General features: G+C 56.6%; 1 protein-coding gene across 8 annotated transcripts in view; it reads right to left on the reverse strand.

The window, feature by feature from the left end:
* Window positions 1–797: 797 nt before the first annotated feature.
* The window catches only part of PTPRU (protein tyrosine phosphatase receptor type U), an 81,539-nt gene continuing 66,652 nt past the window's right edge, over window positions 798–15,684 (reverse strand). For 6 of the 8 annotated variants that reach the window (XM_082469070.1, XM_082469064.1, XM_082469069.1 and 3 more), the window contains 11 exons: window positions 15,068–15,104; window positions 14,157–14,452; window positions 13,198–13,352; window positions 11,638–11,773; window positions 10,973–11,122; window positions 9,187–9,360; window positions 6,333–6,473; window positions 4,054–4,179; window positions 3,763–3,920; window positions 2,260–2,395; window positions 798–2,014 (listed from right to left, as the gene is read on the reverse strand). In XM_082469070.1, the coding sequence (XP_082325196.1) occupies window positions 1,952–2,014; window positions 2,260–2,395; window positions 3,763–3,920; window positions 4,054–4,179; window positions 6,333–6,473; window positions 9,187–9,360; window positions 10,973–11,122; window positions 11,638–11,773; window positions 13,198–13,352; window positions 14,157–14,452; window positions 15,068–15,104 (1,572 nt within the window). In that variant the 3' untranslated portion in view covers window positions 798–1,951. The remainder of the gene's footprint in view (window positions 2,015–2,259; window positions 2,396–3,762; window positions 3,921–4,053; window positions 4,180–6,332; window positions 6,474–9,186; window positions 9,361–10,972; window positions 11,123–11,637; window positions 11,774–13,197; window positions 13,353–14,156; window positions 14,453–15,067; window positions 15,105–15,684) is intronic. The other 2 variants (XM_082469067.1, XM_082469066.1) reach the window with 2 other exon arrangements.

A 15,684-nucleotide genomic window follows, 5' to 3' on the forward strand; every position in this document is an offset into this window, starting at 1 on the left:
CTTTAACCAATGGAGAAACTGAGGCAGAGTCAGCCAGTGTGTGAACAGAATCAGTACATCACAGAGCCAGTCTTCATATGAAGAAACTGAGACCCAGAAACAGGAAGTGTCTTCACCAAGTCCTACAGCAAGTTTGTGACAGAGCCAGGAGTGACTCAGGTCCCTGCCAACCAGTGCACTATTCCTCCCACTCCACCCCCTGAGGAAGCCAGAGACTGGGAATGGGCTGGACTCAGGCAGCTGGACAATCATCCCCACGAGATATGTGTCTGCTCTGTCCTATCTCTGTTGTGTTTTAAATGGAGCTCTTTCTGCACACCTGGCACCACATAGGCACTTAACCACTACCTCATCTCATCATGATAGAATTGTCCCCATTTTACAGATGAGAAACCAAGGCTAGGAGAGGCAGCTGATTTGCCCAGGGTCTCACAGATGGTGGGGACCATCAGCCTGACACTGAAGCCTGAGCTTCCCATGCTGGACGAGAAGGAGCTCAACCTAGATCCAGGCCCCCAGGGGTTGAGAGGCAGCTCTGTGGCCCTCGCAGGTCTCAGGATAAAGCCCCCTGTCTGAGTAAGTGCTTCAGAGGCTTGACTGGAGAAAGCAACAGCCAAGGTCCCTTGGAACCAGCTCTGCAAGTGGAAGGCCCCTGAACGATGCTCTGGTCCATGCCCCTCCCCACATTTTATGGATGGAAAATTCGAGGCCAGACCAGGACCCTCCCGCTGCACTGGGAGGCTGGGGGCAGCTGAGCAGGCCCCAGTCAGGCGGGCCAGACACACATAAGGCTGCTCTGTGGCATTCAGAGAGTACGTTTATTTACAAAGCGCTTTACAAACATCAGCTTATGCCTCCCCACAGCCCCCTGCGAGGTAGGTCAGTAGTCATATCTACAGTTTACAGATGGGGAAATTGAGGCACGGAATGGGGGGGTGGCTTGCCCCATTTTAAAGAGACCTTCCCCCACCCCCATTAAAAAATAAACAAAAAAAGCATAGATCCTCCATCCCAAAATATACCTTCTTTCTCCAAACTCTAGGGGTGCTGAGTACCCCTGATGTAATAGCGTCCCAGTGGCCAGCCTCGCCAGAAGCCACAGGGACCTCAACCCCAGGGGCTGTCATTCAGCCTTGCAGATTGTCACTGACCCAGGCTGAGCAGGACCCAGCCAGTGAGGCCTGAAAGTTATAGGCAGTGGGGGCTGAGGTGACTTCATTCTGCAGACATTGGGTCAAGCAGGGAAGGGACCCCACACGGGACAGGGTAGGGGTGGGCAGATCCTGGTTCCGGGAAGCTCAGAGCACATTCAGGGAAGCAGAAATGGAGAGTGGGGGGTGGGGATCATGAGCAAAATATCCCCGGGGCTGCAGGGAGGCAGCGGGTAGAGGAAGGAGCTGAAGTTCCCCCTGGGAGGACGAGTCTGAAGTGCCCACTGGCAAATGAGGGCAGAGTTCAGTCTCCCCAGGACCCTCAGGGGCTGGGCCAGATGGGATGCTAGATGCCAAGCCCCAGGGCACTCTCTACCCATGTCCAGCCAAGCTGGGTGGAAATCCTGGCCTGGCACTTGCTCTACAGGGCCGCACTCATCTCTGCCAAGGGCTGGGATGCAATCCAGGGGCTTGGGCTTGGGTCTCCCAGAGCCGGCAGTTCTGAGCCTGTCACTCTGCCGGGCAGTGCCAGGCCTCTCAGCAGGCCTGCAGGACCCCGCGGAGGTGGGCTGGGCTGCAGTCTTGCTAAGCTCCTCCTTGGCCCGCAGCCTGCCCACGGAGGTGCTGAAAGGCCCTGCCCACAGTGGAAGGGGACACCAGGATGGCCCAGCGCCCACTCCGGTGATTTCCCTGTGAGGGCTGCAGCTGAGCAGAGCTGGGGGCGCGGGTCTTCCTCGTCAGTCCGGGATGGTGGGCCTGGCCCTGAGTGCGCAGTGGGTGCCCCAGGCCAGGGGCCCCTGCTATCTTGACTCCAGTCCCTCCAGGTACTCCAGGGCCACGTCATAGCAGAAGTGGTACTGATCCTGGGAGAGGGAGAGAAGGAATCACCAGCCTGGTCCCTCTCTAGTACTGGGGCGAAGGAGCAAGCATGAGCCCTGCCCCATCGATGGGGAGAAGGGGAGAAATGGGGGTAACATTTTGGCACCAGAGGACTAGAACCCAAGGCCCAACTGTGGGGGCCAGATAAGGGAGAGGGGTGCTGAGGGGCCTGGCCGGGCGTGGACCGGGAAGTTGGAAGTGGCTGGGCAAGGGGTACATGGCGCCTCACCAGGGTCTCCACCATATTGGGTTTGTAGTTTCTAAGCATTTTGGCAGCAAAGAAAACGTCTACCAGGTTGTGGCAGCGGATCATCTCCAGGACCGTGGCGCAGGCGCAGAAGGTGCCGCTGCGGCCGCCCCCATTGCTAAAGGAGAGACACGAAAGATTTGGGGTTGGGCTTGGTGGGTAGGGCGAACTCAAGGGTGAAGGGCAGGGCAGGGCCAGGGAATCCAGAAGGGAGGGGCGGGGCAGGGAACCCAGATGGGAGGAGTCAGGGAGGCCAGAAGGGAGGAGTTAGGGAGCCCAGAAGGGAGGGGTGGGGCAGGGAACCCAGATGGGAGGAGTCAGGGAGGCCAGAAGGGAGGAGTTAGGGAGCCCAGAAGGGAGGAGTTAGGGAGCCCAGAAGGGAGGGGTGGGGCAGGGAACCCAGATGGGAGGAGTCAGGGAGGCCAGAAGGGAGGAGTTAGGAAGCCCAGAAGGGAGGAGTTAGGGAGCCCAGAAGGGAGGGGTGGGGCAGGGAACCCAGATGGGAGGAGTCAGGGAGCCCAGAGGCGAGCAGCAGGAAGAGAAGGTTAAGGGGGAGGAGTCAGAGGATAAAAGACTAGAATCCGAAGTGGAAGGTATCTAGGAAGACAGAGCTTCCAAGAGAAACAGAGCAGATTCGAGAGAAAGGAAGCCAGACACACTCCAGGAGAAAGACACTGAGACAAAGCCAGCGACAGAAGAGGGCTGCAGAGCAGCAAGCGAAAAACCAGACAGCAGGATGGAAAACAAACACTGGGAAGACTAGCCACCCCTAGTAACACAGATACACTCCCAGTCAAACCCATGGCCTCTCACACGGAGACCCTCCCATTCCCCCAGTCCCCAGCCCTCTCCCTCCACTGTTCCCTGTGACCTGGGGTGTGGGGTTCCTCTTGGGAGATGGGGGACGGACTAGGCCCTCTGTCCCCTTCTCAAGGGGTCTCTCCCACTAGAACCAAAAGCCCTCGAGGGCCAGGCCCTGCCTGACTCAGCTCCCTGCCCCTGCCCCCCATGTGCCCAGCCTGATACAGGGAAGGGTAAGTGCTGAAAGCACGAAGAAGTGGGAGGCAAAGAAGTGACTGCACCCAGACGTGAGTGAATCAATCAATCTGTGAATGAATGAATGAAAAAAGCTACATGCATGCAGGCATGACCAAAGACCAGAATTCCGTTGGTTTGAAAAGTATATTACCGTATCATGGGCTAAACTAACTATTCTGACAAGACTCTCTCTAATTAAATTGGCAAAGTCAAACAGCACACAGAGGGCACTGGGCGGGTGCTCAGGATTGAGTCCACACCCTGGAAAGTGACTGGCTCCTCCGTGGAAGGCAGGGCCAGCCTCGCCTCGGTGGGCAGAGTCAGGCCGCGCTGCCTGGGAGCTCAGGGTTTGGGTGGCAGCCCCGAGGCCCTCTCTCACGCTGGCCTCTGCCCCGGTCCCGCGGGGCCCTGAGCCCGCCCCGCAGCCGAGGGAGGGCCGGCACTCACAGGCAGTGCACGACGGTGCGCCCGTCCCCGCTCTCTGCCTGCCACTTGTCCACCTCGGCCAACAGGTGCAGGAAGGCCTTCTTGGAGTCCGGCGTGTCCCGGTACGCAGACCAGCGCAGGAACTGGAAGTGTCGCACCAGCAGGTGCCCCTCCTGCAGCTGGGGGTGCAGGCAATCAGCCAGGGGACATGAGTGCCAAGGGTTGCACGGCCCCCTGGGGACCTCAAGAGGGTCCTTCAAAGCCACTCAGCCCCCACCCACGTTCTCATCCTGGAGCTCCCAGATCACTCACCCGAGAGATGTTCTGCACCCGGAAAACGCGGGTCACCAAGTCCTCGTCCACTGTGCCTGACATGAACTCCACCTCCATGAGGCCATACTGCTGCCGGCCCGGCTCAGGCCAGTACTGCAGGCATGGCTGGGAGCGCGGGCAGAGGGAGCGGAGCGGAGCTGAGCAGAGCCGGCTGGGCAGCTGCCGCTCACACCCACCCCCAGACTTCCACACTTGCCCGGGGCCCACCATTCACTCCCGACTCACCTTCAGTTCCCCCCACATCCCCCCGCTCACCCATCAGACCGCAGTGCACGCCCGCCCCAGTGCGTTTGTACTGACACACTCAGGTCAGCCGAGGCAAACCCTTTACAGTGGTAAACAGACACTCACTGCCGTGCCACTAGACAGCTACACCCAACACACTCACCAGCACACACACCTACACGAAGTTGCCTTCTTCCAGGGACAGGCCTCAGATCACCCCCACCCACGCCAGCACCCCTGCCCCACGGCCCTCTCTCTTGCTGCCTCGGCCCTCCAGCATCAGCTCACAGACGTGAGGTGTCCCTGTGCTGCAACACAGCTCAGCACCCCGACTCCTGCCCCAAGATCCCTCCGTGCAGTCAGGGTCCTAAATGTACCCCCTCCAGGCCACAGACTCAAGACAGTGGAGGGACACAGGAGAAGCAGCCCCCACACACATACATACACGGGTCCTTGGGCAGCTGGTCCGAGGCCCCAGCTTCTAGCAGCCTTCTAGCAAGGCTCTTCCTTTCTCTGGGCCCCAGTTTCTCCACCTGTGAAATGGTCCCTAGGCTCCTCCCAGACAACACCATGCTCCATCTGCCTCCCTCTCTGACCATGAAGGGAGGACACTACCTTCCTCTTTTGCCTGGGGGCCTGGCAACTCCTTGCATTCAGGCCTTTACATGCTGCTCCCGCTCCATGAATCACTCATCTCCCACCTCTTCACCTAGTTAACTCTACCCTTCCTACACATCTCAGCTCAGATATTACCTCCTCCAGGAAGCCCTCCCTGATCCATCATCCCCCCAGGCTCCTGTGTGTCCCTGTGCCAGCTCCATGATAGCCCTCTCCCTCTGCTGTCATGATCAGTTTTTGTACCTGCTTACCCCTGGACCATGAGATCTGGGAGGGGCCGTGTGTTCTTCTGTCTCCCCAACAGGCTGACAGGGAGTGGCCCGTGAGGAAAGGTGGTTGAATGAATGAGCAAATAGGTGACCAGTGAATGACATCTGTGTGAGACTCCCTATGGGTCCCTCGCCTCCATCTTAGCAAGGGCAGGTCCTTGCCACATGGGATTCCCTGCCCAGGTGCTGGAGCCCATTACCCTGCAGCTCTAGGTCATTTATACCAAGCGCCTGACTTGCAAAGAACCCAGTTAACAATCTTCCCCAGGCAGCCATTAAGAGGCTGTCATGCTCATTTTACAGCAAATCTTCCTGGGCCTCCTGGGATGGGGACCTGGGGAGAGCGGGGGCCCAGAGATCTAGAGAAGATGGTCATGCAGGGTGGAAGGCTGGGCATCTGTACCTCCCAGGAGTTCCAGCTTTGGGAGCCCTGAAAGGAAATGAGGGTAGCTGCCCCTAGGCTGAAATCACTGACCAGTGTCTGGACCAACCTCAGAAGTGACTGTCACCCTCATCATCTTCATCCCTGCCATGTACTGAGCACCTGCTATGTGCTGGGCATGACACAGTGCTAAGCATACGTCTCACATGGTCCTGACAATAACCCCTGAGAGAACAGGTGCTGTGATAGTCCCCATTTCACAGAGAAGGAAGCTGAGGCTCAGAGAGGTAGATTAACTTACCCTAGATCAAACAGTTAGAAGGTAAGGAGGCTGGAATTTTACTCTGCCTCGAAGGCCCCCATGATGAGCAGTTTCACTGAATGACTGAAAAAGCAGAGGCTCTGGGAGGAGGCAGCCCAGGGTAGGGGGCACAGCTCTGCCACTGCCCAGCTATGTGACCTTGGAGAAGTCACTTCACCTCTCTGGGTCTTAATTTTCTCACCTGAAGCCCATAAGTGCAAAGCAGAGTCCCTGGCATACATCAGATGCTCCATAAAGAACAGCTATTTTTTCTCTAGTCTGAGCTCCGTTTTACAGACAAGGAAACTGAGGCTCTGGGAGGAAGTAGGACACATCTAAGGTCCCTACTCAGCAAGTAGGTGGCAGAGCTGGGTTCCAACCACTGACTTTTGAGATGTGTCCTTGAACACACTGAGGTCCTAGGCTGCAGGTAGCCAGCCTGCCCGGCCAGCGGGGCCCTCACCCAGGCGGAGTTGGACTGGTGCAGTTGGTTGAGCATGACGACGGAGGTGCACCCGTAGTCGTAGACCAGCCGCCAGAAGTCGGGCGTGGTGCTCTGCAGCGGGTGCAGGGTCACGATGAAGGCTGCGCTCCGCGTGTAGCTCTGCAGGGAAACCAGGACTCAGTGCCCCGACATTGCCAAGCCTCTGCAACAGACTGTCCTCCTGCCCTGCCCACCACAGCTCTGCCCCCAAAGGACCAGGCTGCCTCCAGGGGCCCAAGTTGGAGGCTGGCCAGCAACTGAGGCCTGAGTTGAGGGGGTGAGCCCCCAGACCTCTAATGCCCAAGCCCATGGCCCCCAGGAGCTAAACAGCAAAAGGTTCCCAATGGGTGGCAATGGGAGCTTGGGCATGGTAGGCAGAGGCTGGCCAAGCTTGCTCCCTGCCTCAGGGCCTTTGCACCTGCTATTCCTGTTGCCAGGAACAAATTTCCCAAGTGTATACATGGCTCTCTCCCTCACTTCTTTCTGGTCTTTGCTTAACTTCACCTCTTCAAAGTGGCCCTTATTACGAACTCATTAAAAATTGCCACACACATACCCCAAGACCCACATTAAGTTCTTCTTCTGCCTGGTTGTTTTTGTAGAAATTACCAGCGACTGACATTCCATTGCATATTTGTTTGTTGACCGTCTCAACCCATTCCCCAAATACAAGGTTCAGGAAGGCAGAGATTTCAGGGTGTGGCCTGTGCCCAGAACTTTGTAGGGGTTTATAACTGATTCCCTTTGTTATAAAGCAGAAACTAACACACCATTGTAAAGCAATTATACTCCAATAAAGATGTTTAAAAAAAAAAAAAAAAGATGTTAAAAAAACAAATAAATAAATAAATAAATAAATATTTTTGAATAAATAAATAGCCAGGTCCCTTCCAACTTCACGGATAAAAGGTCTGAGACCCCAACCCAGGACCCCAGACCAGTGGCCGGTACTGACTCTGTTCCCTGCTCCCAACCTTGCCCCTCCAGGTGGGCTGGCACCAGCCTTCCCCCCTGTCAGTGCTCCAGCCCCACGTCTCCTCCTGGTGCCCTGCCTTGACCCACCTGTGCCATGTCCCCCTCCCTCTCCTGATGCGCTTCTCTCCCAACCCCCTCCCCAGGACTCAGTGAAGGCTCCCTGATTGCCAGCTCCTGAAGGCCAGGCCCAGCCAGACTCCAAAACTCTGGCCTGGGCACCCAGTGGGGCTCCCTGCAGACTTAACCACCCACAACAGACCCCAGCTGGCCCCGAGATTAGCTCACTACAACCCAAGCATCAGGGCCTCCTGGCTCCTGGGACTCATGGTTCATGAGCCAATAGGCTTTGCATGGCTGGGATCAAGTGTGTGAGATATCATGGCCCCAGGGACGCTTCGCCACCTTACTCGCCCATTCCCATCCAAGGCCAGGGAGCCAATGTGACCCTCTCCAGCTCAGAGACTCTCAGGACCTCAGAGAGCCTCCTTTCCATCCCCCCATGTGCAGATGGGCACACGGAGGCCAAAGAGCTAGCTGAGAGGGAGGCCACAGATTCCTACGTCCCCACCCAAAGCTCGCCAGCACCCTCTGCCACCTCCCCAGGGCCCCGGCCCCCTCTCCCTTCACTCCCTTCAGTGGCTGGGGCCGTTCCCCCACTTGCCTTCAGCTCGCTCCAGGAAGCCCCTGGGAGGCAAGTGTGAGAGCTTTTCCTCCTTAGAGAAACCCTACTGTCCCCTGCACCTGCCTGCCAAGGGGCCCTGGCCAGGAACTGGGCCAAGAAAGGCCCATCTCCGTCGTCCCTGCTGTAGGGGAACCTCCCTCCCCACAGCTCTCATTTCCACGTGGAGGGACGTCCAGTGGTGACACACCTGGCCTCGGCCCACCTTCATGCACTCCTCCCATGGGCGAGATTGGGATGAGGACTGAGCACGCTGAGCTCGGCCCCTCTCCTTCTTTTCCCAGGCCAGCCCGTCCTCAGAAGGTGTGCATTCAATTGCTGCTCTCCCTGCCACAGTAGAGGCCCAGCCCTGATGCAGGGGGCATGCGTGGGGCTGTGGCCGGACAGCTGTGGCCGGGAGGACGGGTCTGCCTGCCTGAGGGGTGAAGGAGCAGCCAGTCTACTGAGCCACATCGCTGAATTCACACTCTCCAGTGTCACTGGCTTTCTTAAAACGGTAACATTTTACCTCCACCTGTCTGGCCCCCACACCTCTCCCTCAACTGGGTCCAGTTTGGGAAGGAGTGAGGGGACACTCACAGACTCATCCCCCTCAGGTAGCAGCACCTGGGAGTTATTCACTGGACCCTAAAGCCCCTGCTCTGCTTGCAATGCCCAATAAAGGCGGTGGAGCTCCCTGAGCCGGGAGCAAGGGAAGGGGCTTCTAAACAGCTCCTGAGCCCTCAGACCATGGCCAGGCTGGGCCCAGGGAACAAGTCACTACTCCAGGCCAGGTCCTGGGCAGGCTCTAGCTCGACCACCCCAAGACAAGCTCCCCTGGCTCCAGATATCAAATCTCAAGTCCCAACCCCAAACCCTCCCAGCCTCCCCAGTCAAAGCCCTCGAATCACTCATCCTACCCCAGGCTCTGCTAGGCCTGACCCTGGAGACAGCCCTGTCTGAACTCCACCACCCAGACTTCTATTCAGGCCAAGGGTAATACCTGAGGCGGAGCACTGGCTCAAGTGCCCTGAATGGAAGACCCTTGGGGGAAGGAGGACCACACAATGGGCCTGGTCCCAAGAAAGGCAGAGGGTCCCCCTAATCAGAGCCCTCAGCTCTGTCCCCCTGGCTCCTGGACCTTCCCAGATGCTGCTGGGTGGGAGAGTCCCAGAGCCCACCCCACCCCCGTGCCCTCACGTCCGTCAGGGCTGCGTTGATGTAGTTGTTGGGGTCCCCGTCGGTGGAGATGAGGAAGGGCAGGCAGCGGTCAGGCGGCAGGACGTCCATGCTGCGGTTCTTGTCCCGGTTCCGGGGCAGCAGGGCGATGCTGCACTCCTCCACGTCCAGCGGCGGCGTGACCGAGTTCAGCGTCTACAAGGAGTCGGGAGAGGAAAGGGAGGTGAATCCTGTGTTTGTGGGGCCTCCTCCCACCCCATGAAGGAGATGGGGCTGGGTTATTAGGCCCATTTAATGGAAGGAGAAACTGAGGTCCAGAGGGAAGGGAGAGAGGGAGGGATCCAGGCTCCCTGTCTCCAGGACGCACAGGGCCTGGACAGAGCTCTGGAGACTGGAGTCTGCCTCCTCACTACCTGTGTAACTTTAGACAAGCTACTGTATCTCTCAGCCTCGTTTTCCCTCAACTGTAAAATGGGATAATAATATGCCTACCTCAAGGGGCTGCTGGGAGGATAAGTGAGATAATATCAAGCCTGGCACATGCACAGCCTTCAATACACAGATGGCACCATGAGGATCATTACCACGTGCTTGCAAGGAGCTAAGCCCTGAAACCCCACATCTTCCACAAAGCAGACTCCAGGGACCTGACACAGGTGGTCACCTTCCTCCATCACGGCCCTGTTAAGGGACACCTGGCACAATAGCAAGCCAGGGACTCTGGGTCACCTCCCCTACCCTCCTGCCTTCATGTCTCATGCATCCTGATTCACGGGGTCTCCATTTCTTCTCTTGTTCTTGGGGCTCCCTATCAGGGAACCCAGTCTCTCATGGTCCTCAGGGCTCAACATCCTTCTCCAGGAATCACAGAGAACATTTCCTGTGACATCACTCTATGCCGGTCCTAGAGTGCCAGGCACCCGGCATGTACCACCGAACCCTCACGGGAACCTTGGAGTAGAAAGGACATCTGGGGTCTCTCCGTACCCAGTGACCATGCTCAAACTTCTCTGGAGAACCAGCCTTCTCCCATCTCAGTCATGTGACATGGTGAGACTGGCCCTGCCCCCAGAACCAGGCCTAGGCTGATCTGTGTGCTCCATCTCTCTGGTCCCAGTGATCAGCTCAGAAATGGGCACATGAGAGTCTGGTTGGGACTTTTATTGGGGCTGTTGGGAGCACGAAGTGCCCTCTTCCGGAGTCTTCTGACAGCAAAGGTAATGTAAGCCTGGCACTGTGAGGGGCCAGAGTGTGGGTCTGAGAATGAAGCCAAAAACAGAAGAAAGCAGAACCAAAAATGGACAGAGACTAAATCTTGGCATCATCATCTGAACCCCTGGATCCAGCCATAACTAAAGCTGCACCATCCTCAGACTTTTCAGTTACAAGAGCCACTGAGCTGGACTTTTATCACTTGCAACCAAAAGAATCCTAATGACTACAAAGACTGCAAGGACAATATTAACTATCTTTCTTTTCTGGGTAAGAAAACTGTGGTTTAGAGAGGTAAAGTGATTTGTTCAAGGTTATTCACAGCTCTTAACTAGGTAAGCCAGGATTTGAACCCAGGTTTATCTGACTTCAAAGCCTGGGCTCTTAATTTCTTGGATGCACTACGTCCTCCACTGTCTCTAAGTCCTTCCTAGTAACCCAGCTCTGTGCATCCTGCTTGGCCCTCGGTGACTCCTACAGCACTGAGGACCTCCCAATACTACACACACGCGCGCACACACACACACACACACACACACACACACACACTCACATACTCACAAACCACACCTATACACATACACTCATGCCCCACCTGGAACTCCTCCCGAAGCTGGGAGGAATTACTCTGAGGGTCAATGCGGATCATCTCCTTGTAGGTGGCCTTGAATTCACTGACAGGGATGGTGGTCTCCCCACACAGGCAGGCCTCCAGGATTGCATCATGGATAAAGATGTACTGTTCCTGGAGCAGGAGACGAGAATATGAGGAACGAGGAGGGGAGCAGAAGTTAGAGATTTTAGGGTTGAGGCGGGAGGCAAGCTCATGTTTGAGGCCGGGTTGCTCTGAGGTGGAGTCCAACCACCTGTTACTACAGGTTGGACGCACTGTACCTGAAACAACCTTCAGGGATGTTTGCTCACTTATCTCATATTTCATCCCCATAACAACCCTACGAGAAGCTCTGAAGGTGAGGGGACAGCCCAGGGTCACACGTCTAGTGAGGAGACAAACCCAGTAAGCATTATGTCTTGACTGTAGAACCTATGACCTTGGCCCAGTGCTGTTTGACCTCACCCAACTGAACACAGTGGAGCTGAGTTTGGGAAGACCCTAAGAGGCTGGCCGGCCAAGTTCAGGGATGGGAAAGAACAAGGGGACATCCTAGGACACCCTTCTGACACACTCCACCGGCTTCGAGCTCCTGCACGAGGGACACTCCTGCTGGAGGGGAAGTGGGGAGAGGGCTGCATCCCCACCTCAGTCTGGATCATGTTGACGCGCCGGGAGCAGAGGGTCTTCACGCAGTTGTAAATGTCCACGACGCCCTCACACTCCGCCATGTCCAGCATCACATCCAGAACAATGTAGCAACCTGTGCGGCCAGTGCCCGCACTGGGGAGAGAGCAGCCCAGGTCAGGTCGGGGCCTTGGGGAGGAAGCCCGGGACCACGCAGAAGAAGAGAAGAGGGTGCCTGGGGCCCCTGGCCATATCTACACCACAAAGGGGATGGGGGATACAGGAGGAGCCAGGGACAAGGCTGCTTGGAAGAGTTCCGGTGAAATGTGATAGAGGACAGAGTGGGGGCTGGGCCTTGGGGAAGAACAGGAAAGAAAGGGTAGGGAGAATGCAGATGTGAAACCAGCCCAACTTAGCAGCTGTGACTGGGGGAGAGGAACAAAGGTGCTGCTCAGAGAACATTAATCCAAGAATGTTCTGGTCTCTTGGATGTCCCAAAATCTCCTGCACATCCTTCAAAGCCCTACGCACTCAAACCCACTCACATACTCAGTGGATCCTCTAGCAGATGTCATGCTTTTGAGCTCCCAGAGCAATTTGGGTGGACTTTTATCAAAACCTTCCTTCCTGCTCCGTGGTCATTGTTTATGTGGCTGTCTCCCTCACCAACTGGGAGCTCCTTGAGAGCTGGGCTGGGTCGGACCCAACTCTGGGATCCTCACATTCAGCACCAGGTTGAACAGAGTTGAGAGGTGGGGGGAGGACAAAGATGACACCAAGATCTCAAGCTCGAAAATGGCAGTAGCAAAGTGTCGGCCAAGACACACAGCCACCGGGTCTCCTGTACACCGCTGCCAGCGGCTTGAATTAGTGCAACGACTTTGGAAAACTGTTTGTAGTACCTAGTAAGGCTGAACATTCACACAGAGCAATTCCACTCCTACGTACATACCTCCCTGGAAGGTGTGTGTGTGTCGGCCAAAAGACACGTAATACAATGTCCTTAGTAGCACTATTCATAATAGCTCAAAGCTGGAAATGCTTATCCATAGCAGAGTGGATAAATACATTGTGGTTTATTCACCCAGTGGAATAGGATACAATATGGATGAACCTTATAAACATAAGGTTAAGGGAAAGTCAGATTCCAAAGTGAACCTGATGTATGATTCCATTTATACAAAGTTCAAAAGCATGCAAAATGAATCTACGGTTTAGAAGTCAGGATAGTGATTGCTCTGGAAGGGAGGAGGGGGATACAGACCAGAAGGGGGCTCCAGGGGCACACTTTCTCAAAGGAAGCAAATGGAACTCAGTCCTGCCTGGTGCCTCGCCAACCCCTCACCCCCTCCATGTCTCCAGCGCCTCCTCGGCATCTGAGAGAAGGGCCTCCCCAGGTCTTGGGGAGCGCACGAGGGTGCCAACCCCAGAGCCAAAGCTCAAAGGGCAAAGGGCCCCTGGTGGTCATCCTCCCTTGTCCTCTGTCTCTGAGCAGGATGGACCCAAGCCCAGTCTCGTTTAGGGACCTCCAACAGCCCCATTCCCCGCCCCTCTCCTCCCCGGGCTTCCCGGCACCCCACCTGCAGTGGATGACAATGGGCCCAGCATCAGGGGGCGTGGAGGCCTTCACGCGCCGGATGAAGGCCAGCAGCCCCGTGGCGTGGTAGGGGACGCCGTGCTCCGGCCACGCTGTGAAGTGGAACTGGCGGACCTCGTGGCGGGCAGAGTAGCCTCTCTGGGGAGACAAGAGTAGTAACAGTCAGAGTCTCTGCTGGCGTCTATCAGACGCTTGCTGTGTGCCAGGCACTGGCGTGAGCATCTCACCGCAAGAACTCAGTTCACCCCAATGAGACTCACGAGGTGGGTATTAATGACTCATTGTACAGGCAAGAAAACTAAGGCTCGAAAGAGGAGAAACCACTTGCCCGAGGTTAGACGAGACAGATATCATGCAGGAGTTGGGCTGGGATCTTCCTGATGCCCAACCTGCGTTATTAGTCACCCATCTCTACCGCCTGGGTTACACAACAGCCCTAGGAGATCATTTTGACTGTCCGGGTCTTAGTTCGAAGGGGGAAAACTATCTTTCTTCTGAGGATTTTACAGACGATCAAATGGGACCATGATTAGGAAGATCTGGTCATCCCTGACCCTGTGGCCTTTCATGAGTGACGTAACCACTCTGAGCCTCACTTTCCTTATCTGTAAAATGGGGCTAAGGGCAAAGGCCTAATCCCACAGAGCTTTCCAGGGCTGAAACAATATGTGCAACGGGCTTAGCACAGCGCCCAGCACAGAACAGGACCGGCACCTGGGCTGCGATCCTCATCATCCTCATCGTCTCGACTTCCTCTTGGAGTCGCCAGCAAAGACGGCTACCTTTCCACCTGTCCACGGTGCTCCCAGCAGTTACCAAGTAGCTGCCTTGCTGGGCAGGCAGCGGTGCCCTTCCCACCCTCCACTCCTGGGCTGGGGGAGGTGGGCTCTGCCCCACCTCTCAGGCAGCCTGGGAAGGGCCCCGTGACGACAGGAGACTCACCCGCTCCAGGGCAAAGCTGCGCACGACGTACTCCGCTAGGATCTCCGTCTTCACCAGCGTAATCTTGATGTCCCCGTACATGTCCGAGTCCTCTGGCCAGTACCGCGAGCATTTCACCTGGAGTCCCCGCGGGGCAGGCTCAGCGGGCTCTTCACTGCCCCCTGGCCCACCACACCCGTTCCCCACGGCCCCACTTACCCTGCCCACCTCCACCAGCTTGGTGATCATGACAATGCTGGAACAGTGCTCCTGCCATACCATGCGCCAGAAGTCGTAGACCATCTCGGGCTTCGGCCCTGGGGGCACAGAGGGTGCTTGTCCCTGAGGCCAGGTCTCCACCCAGGCCCAGCACACGGCTGTCCCGCACCACCACCCCAGGCCAGGAGACTCCTGAGCCCCAAATGGGGGCTTCGTGCTCACCCCACACACACCCCACCAACTGCCAACTCATGCCCGTTGGGCCCTGGGGGTGGGCATTATCAGGGAGGGGCTGCCAGGAGACCCCCCTCATCCCGCGCGCAACCCAAGAAGCAGAGCTAGAGAGCCACGGCACAAGTCTCCAGGCGGGATGGACAGATGGACAGCTGGGCAGGAAGACACAGCCAGAGGGACCCAGGCGGCCCCCAGACCAAGAGGCACAATCCACATCCGTGAGGACCGAGTCTGGCTGGCCCTTTTGCATGCAGACAGACAGCTGGACCAGGAGCTACAAGTGGATGGTGCACATCAGGGAAACAAAAACACAAAGAGGGGGCGGAGACGGATGGCCAGATTCCAGACACCCAGTCAGAGAGTGGGGCTCAGACAGACAGAGAGACAGATGGGAGGCAGGCAGATAAGCAGGGAAGGCAGGAAGGCAGGCAGAGGGCACTCAGCACACTGAGGGGCACATGGGCGGAGGTGCCAGGTACCTTGAGTGGCTATGAAGTGGTTTGACCTGTGGTAACCCTGGAACAGGAGAAGAGGGTGTGTTAAGACCCCAGGGAGCAGCCCCTCACTTGCTCAGGCCCCCTCTGCCCTCCTCTCCCAGAAGCTGCACACACCCCCCAGGGAACTGCCCCACCCTCCTGACCAGGGTGACCCTGTCCTCCCAGTCTCCAAGTAAGGAAGGAAGTACAGCTTAGACACCAGTGTCTTAGGTTTAAACCCATCTTTGCTATGTGACCCTAGGGAGGACACAACTCCTTTATGGGCCTAGAGGGTCTCCTCATTCATAAATTGGGGATAATTATCCGCAATCTGCTTACAACCCGGCTGCTGTTTGAAGACAAATAAATTTCAGGGTGACCCTGCCCTGTTCCTAAAGCCACAGAGACCCTAAGCAACCCCAGATCCTAGGCTGGGTCTTGTCAGCTATCCCAGCCCCCCTCAGGGCAACCAGAATGGGCAATGCCCCTCCCAACTACCCCAGTCACCCAGAGCTTGGGTGGCCAGATGAAGGCTTCAGGTTAGGAGCAAATGAGCACAGGAGTTGCTCATGGCCCTTAGATAAAATGTGTTTTAAAATCTTTGAAATCAATAATAAAAA

This window comes from Balaenoptera physalus, assembly GCF_965194825.1.
Source record: "Balaenoptera physalus genome assembly, chromosome: 1".
Lineage (NCBI taxonomy): Eukaryota > Metazoa > Chordata > Mammalia > Artiodactyla > Balaenopteridae > Balaenoptera > Balaenoptera physalus.